The following is a 17,119-nucleotide window of genomic DNA, read 5'->3' as shown; positions in this document are numbered from 1 at the left end:
GCGCTGGAGTATGGCGACTAGGGGATTTTCAAAGTAACTTCATTGGAGTGTTAGTATAAGCCTACTTGTGACTAATAAATAAAACTTTAATTAAAATGTCCCAAAGTACTTCACTGGAGCATTATCAGACAGAATTTGATAACAGGCCACTTGAGGAGATATTAGGATAGATAATCAATAGCTTGGTCAAAGAAGTAGGTTTTAAGGAGCATCTTAAACAAGAAAAGAGTGGTGAAGTAATTCAGTTGGGAAATTCCTGGGCTTAGGACCTAGACAGCTGAAGGCATGGTCAATGGTGAACCAAAGCAATAGAGGGGTGCACGAGAGGCCAGATTTGAAGGGATACAGATTTCTTGAAAGGTTGTGAGGCTGCTTTGAGTTTGGAAATAATACAGTCAAGGACAGATTTAAGCACAAGGATGAGAATCTTAAAATCAAGGTGTTAGTGGACCAGGAGCCAGCGTCAGTTAATGAGCACAGGAGTGATGAGTACATGTCAACACACAGAAGGATTTTAAATATTTATTTTTATGAGGCAGTGTGGAAAACTAAGCTTTATAAGATGGCATGTCAATGTATTGTTTTTAAAACATTGCCCAGACCATCAATATAGAATGTATTTCAAAGCATGCTATGATGGATTAATTTAATGTTACTTATGATTTATAAATTGAAACATATTCTTTAATAAATCAGTGGCCATTCTCACATCTAAAGTAATAGAATTCAAGAGATTTGTATATATTAATTGTCCCGCTGTAAAATTTAATTGATAATTAGACCTTTGCACCCACTGTGACCTTGGATAACTAAACATTCTCAAGTAAGTGATTCATACCAGTATGAAATTCAGTTGGATGATCAGATCCACTGCTATTGTTCTGGGCCCCTTTTTACTGTATGACATGTAGAGCTATTGCTTTAAAAGATATGTAGATATTTATATTCTCAAACTGAAATTCATTAGCTTTACAATTTTATTAAATCTGCGATAAAATGTTATTTACTAAATTTGTGACAGCAGTAGTTCTAAGCCTGCAAACAGAGAAAAGAACTGATGCCTGGATTAACAGTTATATAAGTCTGTCCTAGAGTAAATTATGTTAATGTGCATCTAATACTTCTGTACAAAATTTATTTAATGAATAAATGTCTGTCAATGTTGTGAATGTCTACATTTGAACTAACTTGCTATCTACTACTTCAACTACTTTACCTTTTTGAACCATTATCTTACTCAGCCCTAAGTATCATACAATTATATTTAAAAAAAATAAAGTTTATCTGTTGATGCATCCTAACTTAAATATACATTTCATAGAATCCTACAGTGCAGAAGGAGGCCATTCGGCCCATTGAGTCTGCACCAACCACAATCCCACCCAGGCCCTATTCCCGTAATCCCATGCATTTACTCTAGCTGGTCCCCTGACATTAAGGGGCAATTTAGCATAGCCAATCCACCTAACCCACACATCTTTGGATTGTGGAAGGAAAGCGGAGCACCCAGAGGAAACCCATGCAGACATGGGGAGAATGTGCAAACACCACACAGACAGTGTCCCAAGCTGGGAATTGAACCCGGGTTCCTGGCACTGTGAGGCAGCAGTGCTAACCACTGTGCTGCCCACATTTAATCCTATTATTAATATTGACCTATGAAACAATACAGTTTAAAAATAATTGTTTGATATTTAGAAGATTTTAAAATTGACAGAGTGATCTTGAATATTTTCTAATTAACTTACTTTGGTTTTGGAGAATTTTAGAGTTTATGAATTTATGGTAAGGAAAAAAGTTACATTAAGTGTCTTGAGAAAGAGATAATTAAATCTGTCTTTGAAATGTAAAAATGACTATGGCTAGATAGTAATTTTAAGTTCAGCACTGAATGGTTAGGATTGCAGAGGGAAATTAAATGCATTAGGGTGTGAAATAATTGCTATTTTGTCTTTGGTTTTAGTGTAAGCTGCTCATGCAACATTGAATAGGTGAAATAAGTTATTCGAAAATGTTGCAGATTTTAACTGTGAAAACCCTTGAAATTATGTTAATTGGGTACTATTCATACATTTATCAAAGTTAATGGTGAGTAATTAATTTAATTTATTTTTATGCTCAAGGATTCGGAGATGGAATGGATTGAAGCTCCTACTGGTTCTGGCAGTAGTGAAAAGCCCTGGAAAATCCAGGAAGAACAATTAAATTCTGCAAATATATCAGACACTGCTAAGGTATGAAAGAATTTTTTAGGACCCAAAAGTATTACAATGTCCATTAAGGAAGGAAATCTGTAATTGTTATCTGGTCTGACTTCATGCCCAAAGCAATTTGGTTGACACTTAACTACCTGCTGAAGTAGCTCAGGAAGCCACTCAGTTGTATCAAAAATACTGCAGAAACTATAACAAGAATAAAACCAGTCATACAACCCAAGTTGGTATACAAAGAAGGCATACTCATCCCAGTTGACCCTGAAAAATTGTCCTTATTAACATATGGAAATTTGTGTTAAAATTGGGACAGCTACCTTACAAACTAGTCTGCCACAGCCTGACATAGTTATTTTCATAGAATCATACCTTTCAGCTAACATCCCAGACTCCCCCATCTTTGGATATGTTCTGCCCCCATTGGCAAGACAAACACGCCAGAGGCAGCGCCACAGTCGTTGACAATCAGGAGGGAATAGCTTTGGGATTTCTCAACATTGACTCTCCATGAATTCACAATATCTCAGATCATTAATGAGAAGGAAATCTCCAGCTGCTTATCACCTTCCACTTTCAGCTGATAAATCAGTGTTCCTCAGTATGGAGCACCACTTGGAAGAAGGATATAGAATGTACTCTGGGTGGGGGACCACAGTGACACCACCAAATGTGGCCCTGTAGCACCAGCACTGACTGAGTTGGCTGAGTCCTAAAGGACATGATTGCCAGGCTGAGTCTTCATCAGCACCTGACTTACTTAAACGGAGACATAAACCTGGTGAAGCTGCAAGACAGGGCTACTTGCATACTAAGCAATGATATCAGCATGCTGTAGACAAAGCTATGCAACTTCATGACCACTGGATCAGATCAAAATTCTGCTATGTCAGTTGTGAATGTCAGGTGGTGAAAATTAACCAACTAATGTGAGAAAGGAGGCTGTACGATGGCTCCCCATCCTCACTGACGACAGAGCCTAGCATGTAAATGCAGACGGCAATTTTCAGCTAGAAGTGCTGAGTGTCTCCGACTGAGGTTCCCATTTAGCCAGTTCAATAAACAGCTGAGTGTACTGGATACAGCAAAGGCTTTGAGCTCCTGACGATATCCCGAATAGTACTGAAGATTTGTGCTCCAGCAGCAGCCCTGTCTCTAGTCAAGCTGCTTTGGTACAGCTGCAACATTGGGTCCTGCAAAGCTATTTCAAAGGCTAGATAAGAGTCAACACATTGGGGTTGGACAGGAGGCACAAATTAGCCAGAACTGGTAAGGACAACTGATTTCTTTCCCTAAAGATATCAGAATCAATTGGGTTTTTACTCTAATCCAATAGTTTCATGGTCACTATACTGATATTAGCTTTTTATTCTGGATTTAATTAAATTAAATTAAATCCTTTGACGGGTTTGCATTCTGGCCTTTTACCCCGGTAAACCCCCTGATATCTTTGTGCAGATGTGTTTGTCTTGGATCTCACTTTTTTCAGGAGCTCTCACAGGACATATTACCAGTCCTGCCATCCTTAAGTGTTTTAATTAGCTAATTATTTTATTTAGTTTTTTTCTTCTATGTATTCTATTAATCTTACCGCAAATTCCTATACTGTTTTAAACCTTGGGAGTAGATTAGAATTTAGCCACTTCCCAGATACTCACCAAACAACCAGCCTCTTCCCTTGTCGTGGAGCAATTCCTACAGGATGAACAAGTTGGAAAAAGAAAGGAGCACCTCCCTCTCCTAACTCCCCAAACATCCAGCACTTCTGTTGCGGTTGCATTCCAGTGCTAGGTCGCACTGAAATGTCTGAATTGATGTGCTCCGAAAATAAAGATTCTAGCTGAGCCCAGGAAGAGAAAACCCAGTTCAAGTTTGTTTCCATAATTAACTATCTATATCTGCTCCCCAGTGGGTAGTTTCTATCTCCCTTCTTGGGCCCCTGGATGAGATTTAGAATTTAAAAGTACCTTCAGTTAAATATTATTTGTTAGATTTTTAGAAAGAGATTTAAGATTCCCCTGCAAACTTCGGATGACTCTGGCTGCCTCATAGCACTTCTAGCTTCGAGTAACTATTGTATTGACCTCCCCAACCCTGACTATCCCTAATGGAACAACAACACCCCATCCAATCCCCTCCGGCCCACCCCAAATCCTACCACTTACCACCACCTTCTAGCTTGAAAGTGAATGGACCTTTAAACATACCTGATTTATGGCAGCCTCAGGAGCACGCTGCACTACACAGTTCTCGCCTAGAAGTTCAGGTGAGAAAGAATCAACAGGATTACGAGTTAAGAATCTAGGAGCAGAGTTGCAATCCGAATCTGATTGCCACTCCACTGAGGTCCAGACCCATTAACTGTTGTGTTAAGCCTTCCAGTATTTCTTCATTGGAGATGTGCTAGTTAAGTAACATGAGTTCAACCCTGCAGAGTTAGTAATTTTTTTAACATTGCATTTATTGCCCTGAATTAAAATATTCTTTGATGTATTCATTTTATGCTAGAGGGAAGAATGGATGACGTTAGACTTCATGTCTTTAAAGACAGTATCTACTGCAGCAATCCGAGCTGAAAAACTGAAGGAGAAAGAAATGGAGCATGAGAAGGTGCAAGCCTCGGAACAGGTAATGAGAAAACATGAAAGCAAAAAATAATTACCATGAGATAAATATATTCAAGTAGCCAATTCATTATAAGATACTGTATTGCGGCATTTGGCACAGTGGTCAGCACTGTTGCTTCACAGCACCAGGAACCCGGGTTCAATTCCTGGCTTGGGTCACTGTCTGTGTGGAATTTGCACGTTCTCCCCATGTCTGCGTGGGTTTCCTCCGGGTGCTCCGGTTTCCTCCAGCAGTCCAAAAGTCATGCTGTTTAGGTGTATTGGCCATGCTAAATTCTCCCTCAGTGTACCCGAACAGGTGCCGGAGTGTGGCAAGTAGGGGATTTTCACAGTAACTTCCATTGCAGTGTTAATGTAAGCCTACTTGTGACTAAAAATAAATAAAATAAATAGAAGTATTGTACACTTTAGTGTACCACATTGTGGTACGCTGCTGCTACTGTAACCCAATTCAACTTAAGTTAATTGAAATGACGTTAATGTATCCAGGAACACAAAATGGCACTTAAAACTATTATGTCCTGCACAGTTTCTCCAATTTCTCATCTCAGTATGTGCTGACCTATATGGACCCATTCCTGACAACTTGAGGGAAATGAACTAAGTTGTAATTGAAACTCTTGAAGAAAAACTTGTATTTATATTGCGCCTTTAACATAGCAAAACATCTCGAGCTGCTTCACTGGAGTGTTATCAAACATAGTTTGACACTAAGCCACATTAGGAAGATTTAGGACTAATGATCAAAAACTTGGTCACAGGAGTAGATTTTAAATAGAGTCTTAAGGGAGGAAAAAGAGATGTGAAGAATTTGAAGAAGAACTTACAGAGTTCATGGACTTAACAACATAAGGCCTGAGCACCAGTGTTGAATGATTAAAATTGGGGATGTGTGAGAAATTTTTGATCAAGAAGGGAGTTGAGGGTTGTGGGGAACAGGCAGGAAAATGGAGTTAAGGCCACAATCAGATAGTCATGCTTCTGTTTCTTATGAATTCAAGAGGTGTAAATTGAAGCTGCATAGATATCTCAGAGCATTGTAGGGTGGAGGAGATTGTAGGGACGAGACTTTGGAAGGATCTGACACCAAGGAAGCCAATTTTAAAATAAAAGATATGAAAGCTTACCATACGGAATTGTTTTCATATTATCACTGGTGTTCTGAAATTTATTTGATGGTGTATATGTTGAAAATATATATTTTTAAAATTGGTTGTTTGCTATCAGAGTATATTTCATCCTCCATTGAAAGCAAATGCGCCAGTAATATCCATTTTCTGAGCAGAGATCTTGGGTCAGATTTTCATGTCGGAGGCAGGAATCAGGAGACGTGACTAATCTTGTCATTGCAATCCTGCTTCCGTTGCCAGTATGCTCGGAAATGGGGCTTACCTGGTAGAAAGCTACATTTTGTGCATTAGTTGGGCTACCGTTTCAATCTTAGACCGGAGGTGTGACAGGCCACAAGTGGGCCCACTGAAAGGCCCATCTTGGCTGCCATTTTTTTTTCAGAGTTCTGATGATCCTGGTAAGTGCCAGCAACGAATCTGAGTCCCAATTGCCATCACTTAAAAATGCAGATATAACCCCCTTCGATAGAGTCGCTCCTGTCTTTACCCACTCCTTTACTGTGAACTTTTCTCCAATGCCACCCATAGACTTCGTAAAGTTTTCTCACTTAACTATCTATGTTTTTTCGCCTTCTGTTCTGCCCCTGTGGCCATTCCCATCTTTTCTCATTCATTTGATTTGAATTTGATTTGATTTATTGTCACATGTATAAACATACAGTGAAAAATATTTTTCCTTGCGCGCTATACAGACAAAGCATACAGTTCATAGAGAAGGAAACAAGAGAGTACAGAATGTAGTGTTACAGTCATAGATAGGGTCTAGAGAGAGACCAACTTAATGCAAGGTAAATCCATTCAAAGGTCTGACAGCAGCAGGGAAGAAGCTGTTCTTGAGTCGGTACTTTTGTACCCTTTTCCCGACGGAAGAAGGTGGGAGAGAGAATGTCCGGGGTGCGTGGGGTCCTTGATTATGCTGGCTGCTTTGCCGAGGCAGCGGGAAGTGTAGACAGAGTCAATGGATGGGAGGCTGGTTTGCGTGATGGATTGGGCTACATTCACGACCTTTTATAGTTCCTTGCGGTCTTGGTCAGAGCAGGAGCCATACCAAGCTGTGATACAACAAGAAGGAATGCTTTCTATGGTGCATCTGTAAAAGTTGGTGAGAGTCGTAGCTGACATGCCTTAGTCCTTAGTCTTCTGAGAAAGTAGAGGCACTATAGTTCTTAACTATAGTGTCGGTATGGGGGGACCAGGACAGGTTGTTGGGGCTTTGGGCACCTAAAAACTTGAAGCTCTCGACCCTTTCTACTTTGTCCCCATTGATGTAGACAGGGGCATGTTCTCCTTTACGCTTTCTGAAGTCGATGACAATCTCCTTCGTTTTGTTGACATTGAGGGAGAGATTATTGTTGCCGCACCAGTTCACCAGATTCTCTATCTCATTCCTCATTCCCATTTGAAGATTAAGGGGTGGGATTTTCTGGACGTTCTCTGATGGGATCTTCCAGTCCTGCTGATGGCACCTACCCCAACGCTAGAAAAAGCCATGTGTGTAAAGCAAGGTCCGAAAGAATATTAAACCGTTCACGCTGGAGGGATTTTCCCATCCCGCTGCAATGAACGAAGACTTGATTTGATTTATTATTGTCACATGTATTGGGAAACAGTGAAAAGTATTGTTTCTTCCATGCTATACAGACAAAGCATACTGTTCATAGGGAAGGAAAGGAGAATGTAACGTTTTGCTGGGCGTCAAATTCTCTGACTTTCCAGCAGGAGCATGGCGTGAATGGCCGGTAAGATTGCGCCCAGGGAGACAGATTCATGAAAAGCTAAATTTAGTAATAGGGAGCACATCCATTAAATTCTATCGTGAATTAATTAACTTTTTTTCTTTCTTTGCCATATTTATTGAAGGTTGGGAGTGTCCAGACATTTTGTCCTCGGGTTACTTAGGTGTGTACAATGGGGTTTCATGGATCACATATGAAATTTATAGTTGTCAAACAGTATTCTCAGTAATTTGAATTTATTGCAGGCAGTGTATATTATTCAATCTAGATTTCCTGATCTAGGGTTTATCTGTTAATAAGGCAACAGTACTTAGAGTAGCTTTCTCTAAAATTTCAGACCCAAAAAATTCAAACAGGCAAAAATAACCAAATAATAAAGGGAAATGCCTGGTACTTTCTGAGCTCCATTTCCAAAGCTGAATTTGGACCACATGGGTATTTTAGAGACATGAATTTTGGCCATACTTTCTCCTGTTCTGGATGATTTATAATTGTACGCAATTCCCGTTCCCAGATATATTCCGGAAGAATATTCAGTCCTCCAAAAGTAATATCAGCCAAAAGGTGGAAGATGTTATATTTTGTTCTTTCCATTAGTTTTATCAGTATCCACAATAATGTTCCATTCAGTGATGATGTTTTCACTGGAAGATCTCCTGGGATTGTTGCATTGTATCATAGAGATATAAACAAGTAATCATTGTATTTAATCCGGTGTATCAGTGGGACAGTGTAGCCTTGGGTGGGATAGTGCTTAGCTGAGCTTCTCGCAGTTAATTACAGTGCAAAATGAGACAGTAAAATTCCCAAATTTCCTCATTCTCGTTAATGTTTTTCTCTCTATTCTTTCCTGCTGCATTTTTGATTTGATTTATTATTGTCACATGTATTGGGATACAGTGAGAAGTATTGTTTCTAGCTTTAAACATCTGATTCTTATGCATGCGGTAAGCATGAAGTCCCAGTTTTGCAAGGCTAGAAATTCATGCCTAGTGGGTGCAGCAGAGGTGAATCCTGATGCAAAGCAGTAAGAAGGAGTTCGAAACTGTGATAAATGGGAAATTAGGGTTGGTAAACTGGCATCTATGCATTTGGTGGGTTGGAAAGCAGGAGGAAAAATGTCTCCATCAGTTTCATAGGTTAAGGGAACTGGCAACTGGGCAGCCAGTGTGCTTGGCTTTGACACCTATGCCATGTTGGTAAAAACTGATACATTGCAGTATGATCCGAGTGTCCAGGGCAAACACACTTGGTTATTGAAGATTTACCAAATTAGTTCCTGGATCAGAGATTTTCACTGTAAAGTTAGTTTGGAGAAGATGGGGTTGTTCTCCATGGAGGAAAGAAGATTGAGGGGAGATTTAAAAGAGGTGTACAAGGTATTGACAGGTTTAGACAGAAAAGACAAAGAAAAGCTGTTCTCATTCGCTAATGGTGGAAGGACTAGGGGACACAGATTTAAAGTTTTTGGCAAGAGTTCCAGGGGGGATGTGAGGAAGATCTTTTTTTATGTGGTGAATGTTAATGACGTAGGTCTTCACTGCCTACCAGGTTGGTGCAAGTGGATATAGTCAATGATTTCAAAAGGAAATTGTATGGACCCTTGAGGGAAGTAAACTTGCAGGAGTACAGTGATAATGGGAAATGGAACTAACTGAATTGCTGTCCAGAGAACTGGCATGGACTTGATGGACCAAATGGTCTCCTTCTGTGCCATAATGATTTTGACTCCATTTAAGTTTCCTACCTGCCTATTTTGTATAACCACTCTTTCAGGTTTGTTGCAATGATGTGTAAGCTTTATATTTGTAGTAAGCTGAACTGATAAATGTCAGTGCAGGATTTCTTTAGTTTTAGTGGGTATGAATAAATCCATTTGCAAAGAATCCCCAAATATATCAGACAGACAATGGAACAAAGCATAACAAGTTATTTTCTTTGATAAGTGCTGTAATTATGATTATGTTTCCAATTTCTTTAATTGACTTCTCCCATTATAGGCTGAGATACACAAAAGAGAATTGAATCCTTATTGGAAAGATGGAGGGTCTGGCTTGCCATCTGAGGAAAGTGACTCTGCACCAGTTCAGAAAGGTAAATGTAATGCCAATTTCAGCTCAGTGTTGTGGTTTATATTGCTTCTATTTCAAATTCATTGCTACTTTCATCATCTTGCATCCTTATTTATTTGAAATGATACGAGAATGAATTGTGGCCTTCCCAGTAACTAGAATAACAAATTTATTTTTTGATAACTCAATTGAAATGTGTGGTTTCTTGGGATGAAATAAGTTGTCTGGTTCCTCTGATGTCAAATTCTGGTTAGTATTAACATATACTAGAATTCCCCATTTGAAAATTGGTTAGTGAAGTTAGCTACAGTCAGTGCTGATTCTGAACTTGTGCACATTGTTGAAAGCAGGGGTTACAAAAGCAGACATAATCGAGGACAGAGCACAGCATCTGGAATTGGAAGAGGGAACAGTTAAACCAGACATCAAGTTGGTTGAGTTGGACTGAATTCAGTTGCAATAAAGTCAACTTGAAATGGAGAAAGAAATGAAAAGGCTGGACTGGAAAAAGAATGAGTGAAAGAAATAGCAGTGCAAAAGCTTGAGTTTCAAAGACAAAGAAATCAAGCAACATGAGCTTGGGTTATTGGATGGAAGAGAGCCCCAGTAGTTCAAAAGAGAAATCGAGTCCCACTCTGAGCTATGGTATAACTGAGTGTTTGCATAGTTCCTAAATTCTGAAGATAGAGTTGAGAGATATTTTATTTCATTTGAAAAGGTGGCCACAAAGCTAAACTGGCCAATGGACTCATGGACTCTCATTTCACAAAGCTTTTTGGTCAGGAAGGCTATGGATGTGTATTCTAATCTTTCGAAAGAACAATCCTCCGATTATGAGATAGTTAAAACTGCAGAACTTAATGCTTATAGGCTTGACCCTGAAGCATGCAGATCAGCTGCAATTTCAGACTAAAGAAAAGACTGAATGAAACTTTTCTAGAATTTGCTTGGGGGAAAGAAATGTTTGACTGGTGGCTTCAATCAATGAGATTAGAATAAACTTTGGAGAATGTGAGAGAACTAAGAATTTCGGAACAGCATGCCAATAGCTGTTGGGTCACACCCAGAAGACTGTAAGTTTTTAAGGTAAAGGAAGCAGCAGTTCTGGTAGATGGGTATGATATATCACATAAGCCGCTAGGGGGCAGTAGATTTCCATTGGTAAACCCACAGAGAATCTGGAGGAATAGAAAAGAATCTAATTTTAGGAAGAAGTCAGAAGCTGTTCCAGTTGATCAAATGTTAGTGTAGAGAATAAAAGTGATATAAAGAAATCAGTGTGCTTTTAATGCCATAAGGCAGGGTAAAGAAAAGCAAATTGTTGCAAGTGGGATGGTAGATCAGTGGCAGTAATAGGAAGGCTTAAGAAATCTTCAAAAAAGGAGATGGGTGTTAAAGCAATGGCACTAGTACAAGTGATAGGAATTTTCACAGAGAAAGCTGCACCAGAAAGTGAAACTTGTGAGAAATCCATTGCTTGTACAGTAGGGATAGAAGAAAATACAAAGGATATTCAATGGAATCCTTCCTTCAATACTGATAGAATTTTGGCCCAACGATAGTGAAGGAACGGAGATATATTTCCAAGTCGGAATGGTGGAAGGTTTGGACAGGAACCTCCAGTTAGTGGTATTCCCAAGTGTCTGTTGCCCTCGTCCTTCTAGATGCTAGTAGTTGTGAGTTGGAAAATGTTGTTGAAAGTGATTTCCTGCAGTGCATCTTGTAGATGTACACACTGCTGCCACCCTGCATTGGTGGTGGATAAAGTGAATGCTGTGGATGGGGTGCCAATCAAGCAGGTTGTTTTGTCCTGGCTGGAGTCAAGCTTCTTGAGTGTTTTTGGAGCTGCACTCATCCAGGCAGGTGATGAGTATTCCGTCACACTCCGGACTTGTGCCTTGTGGATAGTGGTTAGGCTTTGGGGAGTCAGGACATGAGCTACTCACCACAAGATTCCTAGCCTCTGACCTGCTCTTGTAGCCACAGTATCTATATGGCTAGTCTAGTTCAGTTCCTGGTTCAATGGTAACATCCAGGATGTTGATAGTGGAGGATAAAGTGATGAAGAATGCCATTAAATGTCATTGGGCGATGGTTAGATTCTCTTTTTTTGGAGATGGTCATTGCCTTGTGTACCATAAATGTTACTTGCCACTTGTCAGCCCAAGCCTGGATATTGTCCAGATCTTGTTGCATTTTGACATGGACTGCTTCAGTATCTAAGGAATCACGAATGGTGATGAACATTGTTCAATGTTCAGTGAACATTCCCACTTCTGACCTTATGATAGAGGGAAAGTCATTGATGAAGCAGCTGAAGATGGTTGGGCCTAGGACAGCGATATTCTGGAAATGAGATGACTGATCTCCACCAACCACAAGCGTTTTTCTTTGTGCTAGGTATGACTCTAACCAGTGGAGAGTTTTCCCCCTGATTCCCATTGACTTCAATTTTGCTAGGGCTCCTTGATGCCATACTCGATTAAGTGCTGCATTGATGTCCGGGGCAGTCACTCTCACCTCACCTCTGGAGTTCAGCTCTTTTTGTTTGAACCAAGGCTGTATGTGACAGTACTGCAGAATTTAGGGGTGCAGAGGTGTGGACTATTTCCTTCGTTGCTAACTTCAAACTTTTTAATGACGGCTCAAGAATGTATTTTAGTGGAGAACTGCTGCTGCTCAATATTAAATCTTTTTAAGATTTCAAAGTTGAAATTTGTTCATATTTACAATTAATCAACCTTGTTATAAATGTTGATTATTTGGTAATTGTCACCAAGACCTGTTATTTTTCTTAATGAATAAAATTATTATCCCAGTCACCTGCAAATTGGCATTGGGCTAAACAGATTAGGGAAGTTAACTTGTAGTTAAAGGGATGGTGTGGGGATGAGGGATTCTATTTCATGGGTTGCGGAAGGATATATTGGGCTTGGAGGGAGTGCAGAGAAGGTTCACCAGGTTGATACCAGAGATGAGGGGTGTTGAGACCAAGGTCCAAGTGGAAAGGATAACTAAAGTTGTACATAAGACATTTTATTAATACAGTGCAGGGATTGGTGGTAGTGGTGGTGGAATCAGCTAGAAATTACAGAAACCTAACAGTGAAAGAATCGACAAGAGAGAGAGCAAGGGACAGACTAAAGGAAAGAATAAGAATAACACAAATGACCACAGATCAGATAAAGTTATAGAGTGTAATGACAAAATAACTATTAAAAACAAAAGGATAGAAACAGTAAATAAAAACAATTATAATTTGTGGTGTTGCATTACACATAGTATGGAGAAACCAGAGCGGATAACTTAAGACAGGATCCAGATATTGTAGGGGTGATTGAAACATAGCTTCGTAGAAGAGGGGATAGTGCCACATGACTGGCAGACAGCTAATGTTGTGCCTGTATACAAGTAGGGAGATTGAACAATTGGGGCAGTCAGCGTATCGTTGATGGCAGTAAAGTTATTGGAATCTATATCAAAATAATTGTTAGAGCGTATCGAGACAGAAATTATAATAAAAAACATCAGCATGGATTTCAAAAGGCTAAACCATGCTTAACTAATCTGATAGAATTCTTTGAAAAAGTGACAGGATTAGTAGATAAAGGATAATATGATGGGTGTTATATACTCGGGTTTTTAAAATGGCTCAGACCTTAAGTAATACAAAACTGGGGTAAGAGAGCAAAGCGATCTAGGGATATTTTTGAACAGCTCATTAAAAACAACACTGCGGATCAGCAAAGTGGGTTTGATTGCTGGCTTGGGTCACTATGTGTGGAATCTGCATATTCTCCCCGTGTCTACGTGGGTTTCCTCCAGGTGCTCCAGTTTCCTCCCACAGTCCAAAAGACGTGCTGGTTAGGTGCATCGACTATACTAAAATTCTCCCTCAGTGTACCCGAACAGGTGCCGGAATGTGGCGACGAGGGGATTTTCACAGTAACTTCATTGCAGCGTTAATATAAGCCTACTTGTGACACTAGTAAATAAACTTAAAACTTAAACTTAAAAGCTACAAATGCATTGGGGTTTAATTCTAGTGTTATAGAACTCAAATGTAGTGAAATTTTGCAGAATCTTTATAGGATCCTGGACAGTTTTGATCCTCCGAGCAGCACTGGGGAAGGTTCAGAAAAAAGTTACAAAGGTGGTACTTGAACTGAGAGATTGCAGCTTTTGAGAAAAATTGTACATATTGTGACCCTTTTCTTTAGAATATAGAAGACTTATGGATTGGCTGATGGATGTCTTTAAAATTATGAAGGGATTAGAATCATAGAAGTTTACAGTATGGAAACAGGCCTTTCGGCCCAACTTGTCCATGCTGCCCAGTTTTTACCACTAAGCTAGTCCCAATTGCCTGCGTTTGGCCCATATCCCTCTACACCCATCTTACCCATGTAACTGTCTAAATGCTTTTTAAAAGACAAAATTGTACCCAGCTCTACTACTACCTCTGGCAGTTCGTTCCAGACACTCACCACCCTCTGTGAGAAATATTTTCTCCTCTGGACCCTTTTGTATCTCTTCCCCTCTCACCTTAAATCTAGTTTTAGACTCCTCTACCTTTGGGCAAAGATGTTGACTATCTACCTTATCTATGCCCCTCATTATTTTATAGACCTCTGTAAGATCACCCCTAAGCCTCTACGCTCTAGGGAAAAAAGTCCCTCTCGATCTAGCCTCTCTCTATAACTCAAACCATCAATCCCGGTAGCATCCTAGTAAACCTTTTCTGCCCTCTTTTTAGTTTAATAATAGCCTTTCCGTAATAGAATGTCCAGAATTGTACGCAGTATTGCACGTGTGGCCTTACCAATGTCTTGTACAACTTCAACAAGACGTCCCAACTCCTGTATTCAATGTTCTGACCAATGAAACCAACTGTGCCAAATGCCTTCTTCACCACTGAAGTCAGTAAAAATACCTCTGAGGCTAGTCTGAGTCAAAATACAGTAAGGCTTTATTCTCACAAGCTTGCGGGAGAACTTGACCCCTTGAAAGCGGAAGCCAAAATTCTCTCTGAACACAGAAAAGTGGGGATATATATACATTATGGCTCCCAGCACCAGTCACGACACAAACACTGGTCTGGTCATGAATCAAACCCCAGACCAGTCACGACTCAGAAATACAATTTACAACTGTTGGTCACAAAGCAAGCTTCCAGACCAACCACAAAAAATACATTGAGAGCTTCTTGACCACAAACCAGTGTATCTGGCATCCTCAGCACACGAAGCGCAGGTCTTCTGTTTCCTGTTCTTCCCGCGGTTCCCCTTTGAAGTTCCGACGCTCTTCCAGCTGCCTCAGCGGGAGTTCCTCTTCAAACGGCCGTATCGCACTTCACACCTTGTAATGCTCTCTTCCGTTTACATTTACCACGCAAGCCTGTAGAAAAGGTAAGACTTGCATGTCTGCAAACACATTCACATTTACATTTGACTATTTATTGTTATAAGAATAAAAGTTAACTGGTATTAACGTCAGAAGCAGTACAAACAAGAATAACTTTATTCATGTCAAAAACAGTATAAACCTGAGGGAAAGCAGTATAAACCTGAGGAGATTAGCCACAATGAAGGGTTATGCTTGTGATACATTCGAAGTACAAAGTTCAACCTTTTAGGTACAAAATACATTAACCCTTTAGGTATAAAATACATTGAGTACAAAAAACATTAACCCTTTCCCTTCAACCATGTAAATTGTATGTAAACTATTACCTTGGAGAGAAATATTAAAAAAATACCAGCAGCTGCAATCAGAATATTTAATTAATGAATTAAAATATTTTAAATTAAATTTGTATTCTGAAAAATGGTTTAATTTTAAGCCTCCATTGGTGCGCAATAATATCTGAACCATGATTCCAGTCCATTGGAATTATTCTAACCTGCTCTCTTTGTCTACAAAAAGTCATGTAATGATATAAATATTTTGACTGTCTAATTCTAAAGACCCAACATGTGTACAACTGTTTTGAAATGGTTCTTGTTATCATGTTCTATAGCTGTTCACTGCATCATTGTGCTTGAATGTGTAAACATGTTTCTGAGAAATTTAAACTGTAATATCTTACATGCATTGTTCCGTTAGTAGAAACACTGAAAGATTGGGTGTCGCTGTCGGGTTAGCAGACCTTTGTTTAATCTCTGAGCTCTGCGTTTGAATCCAGGCTATTCAGATTTGATGAATGTTTGCTGTCTGCAGACTTCAGCAATAAGAGCATGGGCAGATTTATCCAAGCTCCTAATTTCATATTTATGGGTGGCACAATGGTTAGCACTGCTGCCTCACAGCGCCAGGAACACGGGTTTGATTCCCGGCTTGGGTCACTGTCTGTGCGGAACCTTTATGTTCTCCCTGTGTCTGCGTGGGTTTCCTCTGGGTGCGCCGGTTTCCTCCCACAGTCCGAAAGACGTGCTGGTTAGGTGCACTGGCCATGCTAAATTCTCCCTCAGTGTACCCGAACAGGCACTGGACTGTGGCGACTAGAGGATTTTCACAATAACTTCATTGCAATGTTAATGTAAGCCTAATTGTGATACGAATAAATAATAATAAATTAGCAATCTCAAACATTGAGTTTGCCAAATATCAGCTCCTCCTACTGCTGCTGCAAATTGGAGGATTATTGAAGTTTGTGAGTGCTGAAGGTACGATGTTGCTCTCCTGACTTATTCCCCCAAACTTTCGATTTTTAATGTATATGATGCATTTTACAGCCTATTGTTGTCACATGACTCCTGTAATAATCATATACTTTATATATAAGACAGCAGCTAATACAAATAGATGAAGGAGGAATTGTGACACTATTCCACCCAGAAGTTGTTTTTTTACCCCTATTCCTGACCTGAAGCGTATCTTATGCAAATTAGAATATTGATTTAAGACTCCTTCCTGAATTTCTAACTTTGCCACTTCATGCCATGTTTTTGATGTTGCTAGGAGGGATTAGGATGAGAATAACTCAGAGCATTGCTGAGTTCTTTGAATATTCTCAGCCTAATCTCTACTAAAACTCTATTCTTAAAGTGTCCAAGTCACGTTGTCTTTTTTCATTTTGTGCTTTAAGAATGACTGACATACAGACTGTGTGAGGCATAAGGAGCTAGTCCAAGATGACTCGCTGTTTGATTGAATTTTCCTCTACCGGTTAGAGATTTATGCCCTCATTCAGCAACTTTTGAAGCAATAGTCGAATGCATTAGCTTACTGTATGCAGCAACAGCTCACTCTCTTACCACTTTGTGTTCTGAGCATTGTAACGTTTGGGAAGGGCCAAAGGAAGGCACAATATGAAATTGAGTCCTGGCAACATTCCTGAGTAAG

At 39.7% G+C, this 17,119-nt stretch overlaps 1 protein-coding gene across 1 annotated transcript in view; it reads left to right on the top strand.

Moving 5' to 3' along the window:
• Window positions 1-17,119, top strand: part of cwf19l2 (CWF19 like cell cycle control factor 2) — a 131,043-nt gene that overhangs the window by 42,084 nt on the left and 71,840 nt on the right. Inside the window, exons 4-6 of the mRNA XM_078222041.1 lie at window positions 2,124-2,234; window positions 4,719-4,838; window positions 9,704-9,797. Coding sequence (XP_078078167.1) covers window positions 2,124-2,234; window positions 4,719-4,838; window positions 9,704-9,797 — 325 coding nt within the window. The remainder of the gene's footprint in view (window positions 1-2,123; window positions 2,235-4,718; window positions 4,839-9,703; window positions 9,798-17,119) is intronic.

This window comes from Mustelus asterias, chromosome 10 (assembly GCF_964213995.1).
Source record: "Mustelus asterias chromosome 10, sMusAst1.hap1.1, whole genome shotgun sequence".
Classification (NCBI taxonomy): Eukaryota; Metazoa; Chordata; class Chondrichthyes; order Carcharhiniformes; family Triakidae; genus Mustelus; species Mustelus asterias.
The sequence above is the reverse complement of the archived record's forward strand: the minus strand, read 5'-3'. Positions and strand labels throughout refer to the sequence as shown.